Below are 15,160 nucleotides of genomic sequence, written 5' to 3' on the forward strand. Positions count from 1 at the left end.
GAAAGGCAGGGCTAGGAAATGCTGCTGAGGCGGCATGTAGGTGGACTCGCAGGGTGTTTGCGTTTCCTATCAGGAAACGTATCAGTGCATTATGGTTTCTGGCATGCAGTGCCTTGGATTAGAACGTGCAAATGATAACAGAAAGGGGTATTTTTGTCACTATTTTTTTAAATACTTTATGATTCAGCAAAAGTGTTCAAGTCTGTGAATCCAATACAAACCAAGGTGCAGTGGAACCACTCTGTGGTCCTATGGTTCTGTGTTAGAGGACAGCAAGAGTGGTGGGCACAACGGCACAAGGCTTGCTGGTTCCTTGTCTGGAGCTGCAGAGTCCTTGCTGAGTGTCCCCAGGAAACCCAGAGAGGTCTCCTACCCTGCCTCCGAGCCGGGGGATTTGCGCAGATAGAAACCTCTAGAAAAAATGCAAGGGAATAAATGAGTTTGAGTTTGATCCCTTGGTGGATCCCTAAGATGTGTTCATCGCCTGGTGTGAGACCTGATAGCTAAATGGATCCGACTCCCCAAAACACCAGAGCAAAGCCCAGGTTCCCCTTCCTGCACTAAGAGGAGCCAAGTTTTGCTCCCCAGAGGAGCGTGCTGCAAGGCCCATGTTTGCAGTGTCCCCACAAAGTGTGCTTGTTCCACGTCAATAATCCCTTCATCACAGTGGTTCCTCATGTCAGACAACATTTCACAAAGTGCTTCATAGATTATTGTTCTGCCTGCACGGCCACGCTGCTGTGACCGCAGAGCGTGCTGGCTGTCTCCAACACAGATAAGCACAAGGTGGCACAATGGCAATCACAGTCCTGAGCGTGACTGACCTCTACTGCCAGTAAACTATGGGAAGCGGCCATTTATTTATGTTTTCATCTGCCTATTCCCTTTCCTGCAGCTGCATTGAGTGAGTGCATGGATGAATCCCTGACCCAGAGTTTTTGCAAATCAGCTTTGCAGGTTTGACAGGCAAAGCTGGACAAGGCAGAGCCCATGAGTGCGGAGAGGTGGCACCGACCTCAGGAGGAACTGGCTGCAGTTGCCCACCCCACATGGAGCAGCCAGGCTTCTGGACATGCACTCGTTATTTAAATTACAGTCATGTCCCAGAATCTCCTAAAGACGTAGCCCCTCACCTACCCACAGCCCACCAACCGAGGAAGCAACGTAATTCATTTTCCAGGCAAATGTAGGCAGCTGCATCCAGCACCCATCTTTTCAGGGTGTCTCCATCGCTCCGGTCTGGGGTGGCCAATGGCTGTGCTGGCAGGAGCGGGTCAGAGCTGGGCACAGAGGCAGTGTGGCAGTGTCCCTGTCCGCTGCCATCACTCGGCACTCCTCGGGCCCCGTATGGCCCCAGAGTGCGCTGTAAATAGTCGGAAGCGATGAATGGATTTCCCCTTCCTCTCCATGTGTGCTTTAGATTTTTGGCCGGATACAGCATGGGTTCGGGACACACCAAAACACGAGGGTCGCTCCCCAGCAGCCTAGGCTTTCACATGGGAACAACCCGGTGTGCTGCTTGCAAAACAGCGTGTGATGGAGCGGGTGAAGATTGCGGTGATTTCCTTGGGAATGCCGTGAATTTACCTGGCTAACAGCCAGTGCCCAGCACCCATCCGAGGCCAGCATGGCCTTGCAGGTCTGGGCAGGCACACAGAGGGGCTGCCGCTGTGTCAGGGCCCAAAGCTTTCCTCTGGGTGTAGCCCAAGGACGGGCGGTTTCTGAAACAGGAAAGAGGGAGATGGGCTGGAAGGTGGTCAAGGAAAGCCAGGCTTTCGTCTGCTTCCAGCTTCCTCCCAGACGTGTTTATGGCCATGCGGAGGGCTTTTTTCTCCCCCCAGCAGCTGCTGCCCTCCTGCTTGGGCTGGCTGGTTGTGTCCTGCTGCAAGGTCTCATCTGGTGCCAAACCAGTCCTCTGCCCCGATATGGGCCTCTGCAGGCAGAGCAGCTCTGTGGTACCCCCCTGTGCTGCCACCCAGCCCTGCAGGGACACGGATGGGGCAGGGGACAGTGGCAACCTGTTGGGGCTGTCTGGGGCTGCTCATCTGTTGTACACACTGCAGTACCAAAATCTGGCACATAGAAGTGAAGGGGTAAGTGGCAAGGGAAGGAGGAGCGTCCCTTCCCTACCAGAGGGGTGCTTGGACACCTCTCAGCCAGCACTGCAGATGGGGGCAGAAAGGGGCTGGATGGCCTGGCTGGGCTCACAGTGGCCGAGGTGTCCCGAGCTGTGCACAGCCTCAGCACCATGGGGCAGATCCAGCACAGGGCAGCTCCCGCCTGTGGCTCCTGGAGTCCAGGCCGGCTCCAAACAATGGGTGGAGAGCAGGAAACGCCGCATGGGAAACAGGATTTGGCTCCGCCGCCGCCGCCAGCCGCGGCCCCTTGGCCCCCTTCCTTTCCCTGCTCCACAGAGCCCTTCCCACAGCCGTGGGGGCACACCAAGGGGATGAGGATGCTGCCGCCCGAGCGGGCTCGGGCCTAAGACCCTCACCATCGCAGGCATTGAAAAAGGAGCTGGGACACCACCCGGCCTGGCGGGGGCTCAGCATGGCTGGGGACACTTTGAGCACACAGCCCTAACCCCAGGGGGAGAGCCCCCACCGAGCAGCCCCTTTGCCAAGCAGCTGGGCAGCTGCTGAGCAGGCGGAGACAAGGGCATCTTCGTCACCATGCCCAGACTATGAGCCAGAGGAGGGGGTACTGGCTCCCCCAGATGCCAACCAGCACTACATGGACAAGATGGGGGGCAGAGACCGGGGGCAGGGGTCCTGAGCCCCAGCTCATGTGGATCCTGTAGGTAACTGCCACTGCCAGCTCCATCCGCCGTGGCTGGGGCATGGTGGGGATTTTCTGACCTGTGCCAGATTCAGGACACGCTGCTGGGACATGGAACTCCGAGTTTATCTTCTGCTTCTCTTCCCGTGGATGGCAGGTAAATCTCCCCTTTCCCTCTGCCTTGGGGGCAGCCGCTTCCCCAGGGAGCTTTGGTGGGACAAGGCAGCCGTGGCAGCTCAGTGGTGCTGGTGGAGCGGGGACTCAAGGGGGGCATGGAGGGAGGAAACCTCCCTGTGAGATCGGTGGTTCAGAGCCCTCAGATCCTGGCGGTGCCAGGGCTGAACTGCCCTCCGCTGCACGCCAGCATGGGGCTGGGGCAAAGACAGCACATGGAACGAGAGGGGGATCCCATTCTGCTGCATGCTTGGCTCACACAGGGACCTGAGCCCGTGGTGATCTCCAAAAGGAGACTGGAAATTCCCACTGTGCCATGCTGTTGGGCTGGGGGCAAGAAGGTTCTGGAAAAGGGGTGATATTTGGGTTATGGGGTCTGTTGCTGTGACTGACCCGTGTGGGCCCAAGCCCTGGTCTGGCCATGACATGCCCCAGTGCTCCCCCCCGCAGGGGCCATCCTGGACATCACCCTGATTGCCAACGTGCAGAGCCTGTCCCACTCCGACTTCTTCCTCTCCTGCATCATGGGCGAGCGTGACGTGAGCTACCTGCAGATTGAGCGGGAGAACAAGATTGTGATGACGCACCCCAAGACGGGCTTCCAAAACTACCGCAACCGCAGCAACCACGTCCAGGCCAGGGGCTTCTCCATGCCCGACCTGGTGGGGATCCTGTACTGCATGGGGCGCACCCCGACGGAGCAGGCCCAGGTGGTCTACGTGCACAACAGCCACAACGGTGAGCAGATGGGGCACGAGGGCAGTGTGACCCAGTCACTGAACCTAGGTTTGGGGTCTGCAGGCCCTGGTGTTGGCAGCTCTTGGGTCAGCAGGCAGCTCTGGTGCTTGTGCAGAACGTGGGTGAGGTGGATGACCACCACCACTGGGTCTTGTCTGGTCAAGCATTGGGCATGAGCAGCAGCCGTTTTGGTGTTTGTAGGGTGCTGTGAATTAACCCGTGGCATGCAGGAGATGGCACCTGGTGCAATGAATTAGTGTTCGCACCCCATGAAGGTATGAGAGCAGAGGGATTTTCAGCTGGAGGAGCGTGGCTTGGCCCCAAGCGTGCTTGGTGGCCTCCTGCCAGGGCGGTGTGTGGGCAGGGCGGCCAGCGGCAGCCGCCTGGGGTGGGAGCGGTGCTCAGGAGCCGGGCAAGGTCCGAGCCGAGGGAAGCTGGAGGAGGTGGGGAGGTCTGGCAATCATCAACCAGGCAGAGGGGCCAGAGGGCAGTGCCAGCCCCAGGGCGCTGCTGAGGGGTCCCGGCAGGGCTGGCTCTGCCCCAGCCAGGCTCCTGGGGAGGGCAGGGTGCAGGAGGCAGCATAGCCCCTCTGCAGGGCCATAGACCCAAAAGGGCCTCCCCAGGCTGGGCATAATGCCCAGGGACCGTGGTCTCTGGCACTGCACGTGCTGACCTCCTGTTCTCATGGATTATTCTCAGAGTTATTGGGACTGAAATTTTCAGCGATAGGTGTTTTCCTCTGGATGTTTTCTAGCTCTTTGTTAGAAAGATATGGCTAAAACAACACATTTCCCCGCCTGTGTTAAAATTCAGCTTAAAAAAGAGCAAGGGCTGGTCTGTGTCCTCCGCCAGGGGCTTGCACTGAAATGGCAGCGGTCTTATCGGGAACAGAGACAGCCGGCCTGGGCAGAGTGCTGGGGAGGTGCTGAGGGAGGAGGGCAGAGTGCTGGGAGGCAGCGAGGGCAGGCACGGGGCTGCACAGGGGACAGGGAGGGCGTGGGCACGTTGGAAGAGCACCGCGGTAAATTAAGGGGGAATGAGGGGAGCTCTGCACCCCTGTATTGCCTGCACGAGGTGGTTGCTGGGACCCAGGCTCACTGGTCTGGTCCAAAGCCCCTGCAGGAGTTACAGGTGACCAAAATGCTGCTGTTGCTCTGTTTAACTTCGAGAAGGAGAAGCTTAGAAAAAAAAAAAAAAAAAGAGCAAGACTGATTAAAGGAAAAAATAAAAACAACAACAACAAAATCTTGCCAGGGGAGTGAGGGCTGTATAAAGAAACCACCTTGGAGACTAAAGTGCATGTTGCATTGGGGTTAAATATGCACTAAAGTGCATATTGCATCTCCCTGGGGGGCTGAGCGTGCACAAAAGCGGTATCGATAGGCAGCAGGTAGGGAATGCTGTCAGAGGAGAGTTGGTGTCTTCCAAGAGGCTATGCACAAGCGGGAACATAGGAAGGATTTAAAACTTTGAAAGTTTTGCTGTAAAAGCACAGTAAAACCAACCAAAAAGATACCAAGAAACAATTTGATGAAGGGTTTAAACCTGACAATAAACTATTTTTTTAGATATCCAGAGCAGAAAGGTGCCCAGAGAGGCCACTGCAGAAAAATGAAATTATTTTATTTGTGTGTCTGTGAACACAACAGGGAAGTTCAGGAAATTTGTCAGAGGATCTGTCTAAAATTACAGGGCTGATAAGAGAAGACAGGCAATAAATAGCATAAACGAGCAGTGCTGCGTTGCCAGGACCTCTCCTTGGCTTGCATCGGTGCCAGCGGGCAGGCTGCAAGGCTGCTGGTGTGCCACCGGCCTGCATTACGAGCTCTCTAGGTGGGGGCTTGCACCCTCATATAAGAAAATTCCCTTTCAAAGGCAAAGATGCACATGGGGACCCTGATTTGCAGGGCAAGATGCTGGGCTCTCTTTTGGGGCATCGAACCAGAGGAAGGTCCAGAGGCGGGCAGAGCTGAACAGGCAGCTGAAGAGGGGACAAGAAGGTGGTTCCTTGCACCCTGTGCACAAGGAACTGGGCAGGACCAGGGCTAAATCTGTGTGCCTTGACAAGAATAAAACCTGCGGAAGAACCACCTCGAGTGGGGCTGAGCAAAAAGAGAGATAAGAGCTGGCTCGGGAAGCTGCCGAGCTGCAGGTGGTGCAGGCGGGGAGGCTCTCCTGGGGAATTACCGGGATGCGCTCAACCTGCTGTGCCCTTCCCCGGGTGTCCGCAGCGTGTGCCGCTGGCCTGCACTGGGGGCAGGATGCGGGGCTGGATGCGCCCCTGCTCCCACCCAGCACAGCTGGAGTCAGGGCGTGCGATCTGGCGCCCTGGGAGCCGGCACCTGAGTGTGCCCTTCTTTGTGTCTGCCTGGCACGCCCAGGGCTTGGCTTCCCAGTCCTTAACGTATTTATAGCCTGCTTTAGGCTCAAAGCTGCACTCTGGCTGACTCACGGCATAGCTATGAGAGTTCATCACTGTTCCATACCCTGACACTTGGAAAATTAGGAAAATGTGGCTGTGCTGTGGCTGAGTGCCCTGCTGCAGGCAGGGGCAGCCGCTGGTCCTGCCCCTCGCTGCCCCTTGCCTGTCTGCAGCCGCTCCGCACCTCCCCAGTCTGGCATCAAGCAGGGTGTCCCAGGCTGTCACATCGCCCCAGGCTGCTGTCACCAGCATCCCGTGCTCACAGGAGGGCAGAATGCCCATCCCTGGGCTGACAGCCCTCTTGCTGCTCATCTGCCAGGGGGGTGGATGGGGAAGTGAATGGTGATGTCCCCATGGAAAGCTGGGCTTGGGCTGTGTTTGGGGTGGTTGGTCCAGGGGTGCCGGTGCTGCCCTCAGCCTGCTCCTCCTCCTCCTCCGCAGCCCACCTCTTCCCGGTGAGGGCCACACAGTCCGTGAACATCGCCGAGACAGCAATCTTCTCTGCCAGGGTCCTCAAGAGGAAGGAGACGGACGTTATGTGGAAAAGAAATGGCAAGTGGCCCCGCAGCAGGGCTGCTCCCACCCGGTGCCTTGCACCAGCCCCGCTCCCAGCCCCTCTCACTCCCCCACCTCAGGGTGGCAGTGTCCCCAGGGTCACCCTCTGTCCCCTCCCAGGTACCTACTACCAGACCACGGATCGGGGCGAGGTGCGGGGCGACCTCTTCACCCTGACCCTCCCCAACGTCAGCGTGAGCGAAAACGGCGTCTACAGCGCCACGTTCATGGGGGACAGCCCTCTGTGGAGTGCCTTCTACAGGCTGATTGTGAGAGGTGAGCGGGGCCGGGGAGGTGGCACCCCGCCGTCCCTTCCCATCCCACGGGGACACGTGGCCCTGCTAGACCAGTGCCACCCCATGGACCCTCTGCTCTCCCCACAGCATGTGCCACAAAGAAGTGGGGACCGTCCTGTGAGAAGGACTGTCCCGACTGCCTGAACGGAGGCATCTGCCACGACCACGTCGGTGAATGCATCTGCCCTCCCGGCTTCACGGGCACCCGGTGCGAGAGAGGTAGGGTGCCCGGCTGCCTCTGCCCCATGGGGATGAGCTGTGCCCGGGGGCTTCCCCGCTGCACCCCCAGATCCAGGCACCACGGCCAGAAACTGTGTCTGCATCCCCAGCCCCCTGCTTCTCGAGCAGGACCATCCACCTCACTGGGACAAGCTTTGGGGTGGGGACTCCTTGCTCTCTTAGGTGGTGATGGGGGGTTTCAGGACCCCAAGCCAGCACCACGCTGTGCACAGACAAACTGCTTGTTTTCCAGCCTGCCGGGAAGGCCAATTTGGCCGCAACTGCCAGGAGACATGCCAGAGAGCCCAGGGCTGCAGGGGGCTGAGCTTCTGCCTGCCAGACCCCTACGGCTGCTCCTGTGCCTCGGGGTGGAGCGGCTCCCGCTGCAACCAAGGTACGGGGATGTGGGCATCTGCCACCAGGCCCTGCGTGGGGGTCCATGCCCCAGCGTGGGACCAGCAGCACACCGTGGGCATTTCTCTTCCTGCAGCCTGTCCCCTGGGATACTACGGCCCCGACTGCGCCCTGGCATGCGCCTGCCGGAATGGGGGCACCTGTAACCGCTTCAGTGGCTGCGTCTGCCCCACGGGCTGGCACGGGCAGCACTGCGAGAAGTCAGGTGAGGCTGGCGCGGGGCTGTGATGGGTCTCTGTGCCCTGCAGGGGAGCTCCAGCTCCTCCTCACCGGGGACATGGTGGGAGCTGGTGCCAGCCCACGCAGCTAGGTGGGCAGCCCGCCTTGCTAGCAGAAATAGCCCCCAGCCCCATGGAAACCAGGGTGCTGTGCTGCAAGGCTAGTGTGTACTCCAGCTCTCATGAATTAGCTGTGCTGAGAGCATCACTGAGCCTGCAGTGTGGGGTGGGATCTGGGATGTGACTGGGGAAAGGTCTGAACATCTCTTGTACATGGGGCAAAGCATGACCAGCCCTAACACTGATTTCTCCGCGCCAGACCGCTTCCCCCAGATCATCAAACTGGCCTCGGAGCTGGAGTTCAACCTGGGCTCGGAGCCCATCATCAGCTGTGTGGCCACTGGCAACCCCCTGCCCGCGAGCGATGGTGTGGAGCTGCGCAAGGCTGACGGCACCGTGCTCAAGGTACTGCACACCACCCCATGTCCTCACCCCACTGCCATCCCTGGGCCCTGCACCCATGTTGCAGGCTCCCCCAAAATCACCGGTCTCCCCACTGGGCTGGGCTGCCGCAGGGAGTGATGGATGGCTCCTCTGTGCCCACAGCTGGTCAAAGCCATCATCGAGCCGGGGCAGATCACCTGCGAGTTTCAGGTGCGGCGCCTGATGAAGGACGATGCGGGGCTCTGGGAGTGCAGAGTCTCCACCACCGGGGGCCAGGACAGCCGGAAAGTCAAGGTCAACATCCGAGGTGAGGGTTGGTGGGGCATGGTGTGGCAATGTAACCCCCCCCCCGCTTGACTAGATGTCACCCATCATGTGTCACAGTGCTAGCAGACAGGTTTGGGTGGTGATAAGGCACTTGTTGGGGTCCTCCCTTCCCTGACAAAGCTGGAAAGAGCTGAGAGGTGGTGGATGTCCCTGCACTCTGCTCCTCATTGCTCTTTGTCCCACGGTATCATTCCTTCCTTCACGCCCAGTGCCCCCAGCACCCCTGAGCCCCCCCCGGCTGCTGGCCAAGCAGAGCCGCCAGCTCGTGGTGTCACCTGTGGACTGCTTCTCTGGCGATGGACCCATCGTCTCCGTCAAGCTGCTCTACAAGCCCAAGGATGACACCTCGGTGTGGTCCTCTATTGTGGGTATGTGCCTGTCCTCACAGGTAGGACCTGGTGGAGGGGTCTGGGGTGGGCAGAGGTCTCCATCCCGCTCAGCAGGACCCGCTGGGACCCTCTGTGGTGATGCCAAGGAGGACACTGATGGTGGGGCAGGTTGTGGGTGAGCGGCTTGGCTTTGACATGTCCTCTTGGCCAACAGTTGACAACAGTGAGAACATCACCCTGATGAACCTCCGGCCGGTGACCGCCTATGTCGTCAAGGTGCAGCTGAGCCGGCCAGGGGACGGCGGGGAGGGCAGCAAGGGACCCGAGGCTGTCATGGTGACTGAGTGCCTAGGTGGGCCCCCATCCCTCTGTCCCCAAACCTGACCCTACATGACACAGGGTTCACCAAGCCTCAGGGCTGGCACGTGGTCACTTTTTGCTGCCTTTCTGTTCACAGAGCCCACAGTCAAGCCCGTGATTGAAGGCTGGTCCATTGAGGAGAAAAACACACTTCACGTCAACTGGAAATTGCCAAGTAACCACGAGCCAGCACACGGGTTCATCGTCCACCTCTTCGACTCTGCGAGGCGGCTGGTCTGGGAGAAAAACATCACGTCCATCTCCGTGCTCTCCGCCCGCATCACGGACCTGGAGTTCAACAAGGAGTACGGGCTGGAGGTGCTGGTGTACCACTGCACCAGCCTGGGGCCCCCCTCTGACCTCTACAAGGTCATGATCAACAGCAAAGGTGGGCACCGCGTGGGGCCAGGTGCAGGCATGCTCCCCCCAGAGCATGGGGGGCTCTGGGGGAGCCATCTCCTACCTGCATCTCATGGAGAAAAGGGGAGGAAACAGGGAGGTGCAGTGCTGAACCTGTCTTTAGAAAGGAGAAAAGGAAAAAATCCAGAGAATTATAGCAATAAATCAGCTATAAATGTAACAGCCACCATGCCCAGGTCTGGCTGCTCCTGTATCCCAGCTCTGGTAGACCACAGTTGCTTGAGGGTAGGTAGATGCAGACACAGGACAAAATTGGTCCTTGTGTCCTCATTAGGCACCACAGCCTCCAGCTCCACGCAGCTGAGAAACATCCTAAGCTGAGCATGGCATGCGGGTCGTGACATGGCAATGCCTACAAACAGATCTGTCCTCCGTGCCCTCACCCAAGCCTTGCTGGGCTTGCCTACACTTGCTGCCTTTACAACACCCCGTAGTGACAAGTTCCTCAATGTAATTATATTCTGTTTAACAAAAAAAAAAAAAAATCCTTTTGTTTGCATTCACCCTGGTGATTTCACTGGGTGGTCACGTCCCGTCAGCCTGGCCAACCCTTCTGGCAGAGGAGGGGGAAGGAGCACACAAGGTGTGACTTCAGTGAGGCTCAGCGCAGCCTGGTACCTGCTGGGAAGGCTTCTTGCGTGTCAGCCCCGGGGGATGTAGTGCTCCCCCTGCTCTGTGCTTGTGAGAGCCTCGGGCAATTGCGGGATGTGTGCTTTAGGATGTGGGCAAGGCTCAGAGGAGGAAGTGGGAAAGATAAAAAAAACGTGTGAGGAAAGGTTGAAGAAAGAAAATATCCCAAGAGGTGTTCAGTACAGACTCCGAGCTTGAGGGTGCCTGAGGCTGGGAGAAGCGGGTGCAGCCCTGTCCCGCTGTTCCACCCTCCCATCCCCACCCACTTCTGGCCACTGCTGAAGGCAGGACACCAGGGAGGTGGTCTGACCAAGGGGCAGACCCAGGGAAGAAGGTGAGACTGAAAGGTGGCTGGAAAGCCAGCTCCCAGCCCACACGGGGTCATCAGGAAGGGGACAGTGACCTGCTGCTGCTCATGATGGCAAAGGGATGGACGAGAGGTCAAGGACTCAGCCCCTGCAGCAGCGGCAGCCCCATGCTGGGACTGATGCCCTCCTCTCCTCCCAGGGCCCTCCTCCCCACGGTCGCTCTCGGCTGAGTCCGTGTCCGACACAGCCGTCAGGCTCTCCTGGCAGGTCCCCGAGTACCCCAACGGGGGCATCACCAAGTACATAGTGGAGCTGCAGCAGGTGGGGGGCACCAGCGAGCCCCAGTGGATTGACACCGACAACGGCGCCGAGACCACCAAGACCGTTGGGGGCCTCAACGCCAGCACCACCTACCAGTTTCGTGTCCGGGCCAACTCCCACGTCCCAGGGGAGTGGAGCCAGCCTGTGAAAGCCAAGACCCTGGGGGACGGTGAGTGGGGTGTCCCCTGGGCTGCACCACAACCCCTCAACAGGAGGTGTCACCTCCGCAGCCCCACCGCTGACCTGCCGTGCCCTGCTGCCCACCACGCCCTGGGAGCTTGGAGCTCTCTGCCGGAGCTCAGTGTCGGTGTCTGGGTCAGCAGAGAGAGGCCGGGCTGCCTGTGGTAACCTCTGGAGCAGCAACCCAAGCCCAAACACTTGTGTATGTCTTCAGACCTCCTGCTCTTCCCACTCCTGAGTGGCTCTGCCTTGGTCAGAGGGTGGCACGGTGTGCAAGGGGCAGGACAGAGGTGGCACAAAAGGGGCTGATGGCTGTGGAAACACAGGGAGGAACCAGAGCTGGTTGCAGGTCCAGAAACTGATGAGTTGCTGGCAGGGTCTGGGCAGTACCAGCCTCCCCCTGTGCCACTGGGAGCTAGGGGTGGGCTCTGGTGCCTTCATGGGTCCCATGGTGCAGGGGCCGGGCTGAGGTCCCAGTGCTTGGCCATCTGTGCAGCCCCACGATGCAGGGCACAGCCACAGACCGTGATCCTCCCTCCCTCCTCTCGACAGGAGCGCTGAGCGTGCCGCCCAGCCTGGGCAGCCAGAGCATCGAGCAGTCGGGAATAGACCAGCAGCTGCTCTTGGCCATCGTCGGCTCCGTGTCCGTCACCTGCCTCACCATCCTCTTTGCCCTCCTGGCGCTCTTCCTCATCAAGAAGAACTTTTTCCACCGGCGCCGCACCTTCACGTACCAGTCTGGCTCGGTGAGTGCCGCCTGCCCCGCCAGGACGGTGTCCCCAGCTCCCCACATCCCGGCCCGATCCAGGTCACGCTCCATAGCCTCCAGTCCGGACGCAGCCAGGCCTCACCTCCACGTGGAGAGGGTGCGGAGCCCACCCTTGCCCACGACACCTGCCCTGCCGGCTCCGCCGCGGGGCAGAGGGGTGCCCGGTGCCCCTAACCTCACCCACTCCCGTCTGGCAGGGCGAAGAGACCATCCTGCAGTTCAACTCGGGGACCCTGACCCTGACGCGCCGGCCCAAGCCGCAGCCCGAGCCCCTCAGCTACCCCATCCTGGAGTGGGAGGACATCAAGTTCGAGGATATGATCGGGGAGGGAAACTTCGGGCAGGTCATCAGGGCCATGATCAAAAAGGATGGCTTGAAGATGAACGCAGCCATCAAGATGCTGAAGGGTGAGTGCTGCCGTGGGGTGGGCAAGGCAGAGGGCATGGGGGGAAACGGGTGGGTCTTGAGCAGCACCTGGGGCTAAGGAGAGGCAAGAGATGCCCACAGGGGAGCGGAGGAAGGCTCCTTTCTGTAGGATCAAAGAGTGTATCCCTGCTTTTCTTTCAGAGTTTGCCTCAGAGAACGACCACCGGGACTTTGCTGGGGAGCTGGAGGTGCTGTGCAAGCTGGGCCATCACCCCAACATCATCAACTTGCTGGGGGCCTGTGAAAACAAGGGTGAGGCCTGTCCCCTGCTCCCTGCTGGGTATTCCCTGCTCCTGGGGACAGCCCCACGAGCCCTGCCTCCTCCTGCCCGCAGGCTACCTGTACATTGCCATCGAGTATGCCCCCTACGGAAACCTCCTCGACTTCCTCCGCAAAAGTCGAGTCCTGGAGACCGACCCGGCCTTTGCCAAAGAGCATGGCACCGCATCCACCCTCACCTCCCAGCAGCTCCTCCAGTTTGCTTCGGACGTGGCCAAGGGGATGCAGTACCTGAGCGAGAAGCAGGTGTGTCCCGGGGATACAAGGGCAGGGGTGTGCTCCCATGCCACCATGGCTCACTGCTGGCCTCTCTCAGTTCATCCACAGGGACCTGGCAGCCAGGAATATCCTGGTGGGAGAAAACCTGGCCTCCAAGATTGCTGACTTTGGCCTCTCCAGAGGGGAGGAGGTCTACGTGAAGAAGACAATGGTGAGGCAGGGGCTAGGGGACTCCATGGGGCCTGCACGGATGTGGTGGGCAGGACCCCCTGGCAGCGGGAATGCCCCACCCTGCTGGGACCAACTGGATGCCAGCTGCCCACAACTCCCTCCGTGGGATGTCCCCTGACGGTCACCCTCCATTCCCCCAGGGCCGCCTGCCAGTTCGCTGGATGGCCATCGAGTCGCTGAACTACAGCGTGTACACCACCAAGAGCGACGTGTAAGTCCACAGACACCGGGGTTGGGGCACAGACACGGCCACCTCTGTCCCTCCAGGGCAGCGGGTGCATCCCTGGGGAGCTGCAGGCTCTGCCCAAGCTCTGGTTGCCCTCCTGGCCCCATCCAGTCCCAGCACGAACCCTGTCTGCTTGTCCCTCTACCCACAAGGGGGACACTGCCACTGGCTCTGTCCCAGCCTCACCTCCTGCTGTTTCAGGTGGTCCTTTGGCGTCCTGCTCTGGGAGATCGTCAGCTTGGGTAAGGCTATTCCTTGTCTACTGTGCCTGCTTGGGTCCCTGCAAGTCTGCACAGCCCTCCTCCTGCTGCAGCCCTGGAGGGGACAACCCAAAGGGGGGGTGGCCGAGGGACTGGGCACTGTCCCAGGGACAGGGTGAACAACACTGCGTGGGTCCTCCCCAGGGCTCTGGGTTGGGGGAATGAGGACATGTGTGTCTGTGGCTGCAGGGGGGACTCCGTACTGCGGGATGACGTGTGCTGAGCTCTACGAGAAGCTGCCCCAGGGCTACCGCATGGAGAAGCCCCGCAACTGTGACGACGAGGTGTAAGTGGGCAGAGCACCCCGCCCCCCCCACACACTCCTAGTGGCTCTCACTGGCTTCTGGCAGCTCCTGGCCGGTCCCCTGCACACCCCAAACCTCCTTCCCCGTGCTTTAGCCTCCCACCTGCTCCTCCCCGTCTCCCCCAGCAGCTTTTCCACCCGCTCCGCTCCACGCACGCTGACCGCCCGGGCTTTGTCCCCAGGTACGAGCTGATGCGGCAGTGCTGGCGTGACCGCCCCTACGAGCGGCCACCCTTCGCCCAGATCTCCATGCAGCTCATCCGCATGCTGGAGGCCCGCAAGGTGAGTGGACATGGGGGCACCTGCCATCCCTGTGTGACCCCACCAAGAGCACCCCAGCATCTCCCCCCAGCAGCTCTGCGGGCTCCAGCCCTGTGCCCGTGAGCAGCAGGTGCAGGAGGGAGCGGGGACGGGGACACCGTCACGTCCCGTTCCTGACTCGGGTTCCCACGCAGGCCTACGTGAACATGGCCCTGTTCGAGAACTTCACCTACGCAGGGATCGATGCCACCGCCGAGGAGGCGTGAGGCTGCGCCCGGCTCCACGCCGCAGGGGGACAATGCTGGCCCCCAGCCTGCCGGGACAGCACCGCGGGGACAAGAGGCTGCCTGTCCCCGCCAGGTGACAGCAGTTAAACACTGGTGGCACCTCCAGAGTGCCCTCCTGGCAGCAGGACGGTGCCATCCCCTCCGGGTACCTCCCCATGTGTCAGCAGCGCTAGCCCAGCACCAACACTGCTGGAGGACACGCGAGGATGGCCCCGAAGGACAAATGCCAGCCGCATGTAGCAGAGAGGGCAGGAGAGGGGCTCTGCCTCCAGGAGCCAGGGACACCGCAGCCCTGGCAGGACACAAATACCCGAATTTTGTGGTGAGAAGGAAGCAGAGTCCTGGCAGCTCCCTGTCCTGCAGCTCTCGACGTGCTCTGGTGCCAGCAGGGCTGGGAGCATCGCTGCCGGCATGGGACACGGCAGCCCCAGCGCAGGAGGAAGGACTGTGCGTGGCCTCCAGCTCGGCACTACCCCTCGGAAATCAACAGCTATGCTTTATGGTCAATAAACATAGTGCAGTGGACAGACAGCACTGGTGGAGGGGAGGGTTTCTGCTGCTCTGCTGCCACAGCAGTGACTTCTGTCACCATCCTGGTCCTCTGCCCCAGGGATGCCCCAGTGTCCCCGGAAAAGCCCCAGATCCCAGTGTCCCCTCCGCTGGCTCTCCATGGCAATAAGCCTGGTCCTCCAGCTCGTCCCCATGGAGCAGGGCATGTCCCCGGGCACTGCTGGCACCCACCTGCGTATCAATACCATTTGGAT

General features: G+C 60.2%; 1 protein-coding gene across 3 annotated transcripts; it reads left to right on the forward strand.

Annotated features, from left to right (window-relative positions):
- The first annotated feature begins 2,390 nt into the window (after window positions 1-2,390).
- Window positions 2,391-14,927, forward strand: TIE1 (tyrosine kinase with immunoglobulin like and EGF like domains 1). 3 transcript variants are annotated; one of them, XM_035332765.1, is made up of 23 exons: window positions 2,392-2,935; window positions 3,403-3,690; window positions 6,554-6,664; window positions 6,788-6,943; window positions 7,051-7,182; window positions 7,436-7,576; window positions 7,673-7,801; window positions 8,134-8,279; window positions 8,421-8,565; window positions 8,795-8,953; window positions 9,129-9,266; window positions 9,372-9,662; window positions 10,832-11,122; window positions 11,686-11,999; window positions 12,100-12,310; window positions 12,471-12,581; window positions 12,664-12,854; window positions 12,925-13,038; window positions 13,199-13,269; window positions 13,486-13,526; window positions 13,734-13,830; window positions 14,031-14,130; window positions 14,304-14,927. In XM_035332765.1, exons 1-23 carry the CDS (start codon window positions 2,890-2,892, stop codon window positions 14,373-14,375), a joined length of 3,495 nt encoding a protein of 1,164 aa, XP_035188656.1. In that variant the 5' UTR covers window positions 2,392-2,889; the 3' UTR covers window positions 14,376-14,927. The 3 variants fall into 3 exon arrangements, 2 of the variants coding, with proteins under 2 accessions (XP_035188656.1, XP_035188657.1); XM_035332766.1 differs by having other exon boundaries at window positions 2,393-2,935; window positions 11,686-11,879; XR_004752747.1 differs by lacking the exon at window positions 14,304-14,927 and having other exon boundaries at window positions 2,391-2,935; window positions 13,734-13,940; window positions 14,018-14,129.
- Window positions 14,928-15,160: the final 233 nt, after the last annotated feature.

Source organism: Oxyura jamaicensis, chromosome 8, assembly GCF_011077185.1.
Source record: "Oxyura jamaicensis isolate SHBP4307 breed ruddy duck chromosome 8, BPBGC_Ojam_1.0, whole genome shotgun sequence".
Taxonomy (NCBI): Eukaryota; Metazoa; Chordata; class Aves; order Anseriformes; family Anatidae; genus Oxyura; species Oxyura jamaicensis.

Bases quoted from the DNA above. Each gene is read 5' to 3' on its own strand.
- TIE1 (XM_035332765.1), top strand. From the start codon at position 2,890: ATGGAACTCCGAGTTTATCTTCTGCTTCTCTTCCCGTGGATGGCAG. The intron at 2,936-3,402 runs GTAAATCTCCCC...TCCCCCCCGCAG, and splicing joins TCTCTTCCCGTGGATGGCAG to GGGCCATCCTGGACATCACC. The intron at 3,691-6,553 runs GTGAGCAGATGG...CCTCCTCCGCAG, and splicing joins CGTGCACAACAGCCACAACG to CCCACCTCTTCCCGGTGAGG.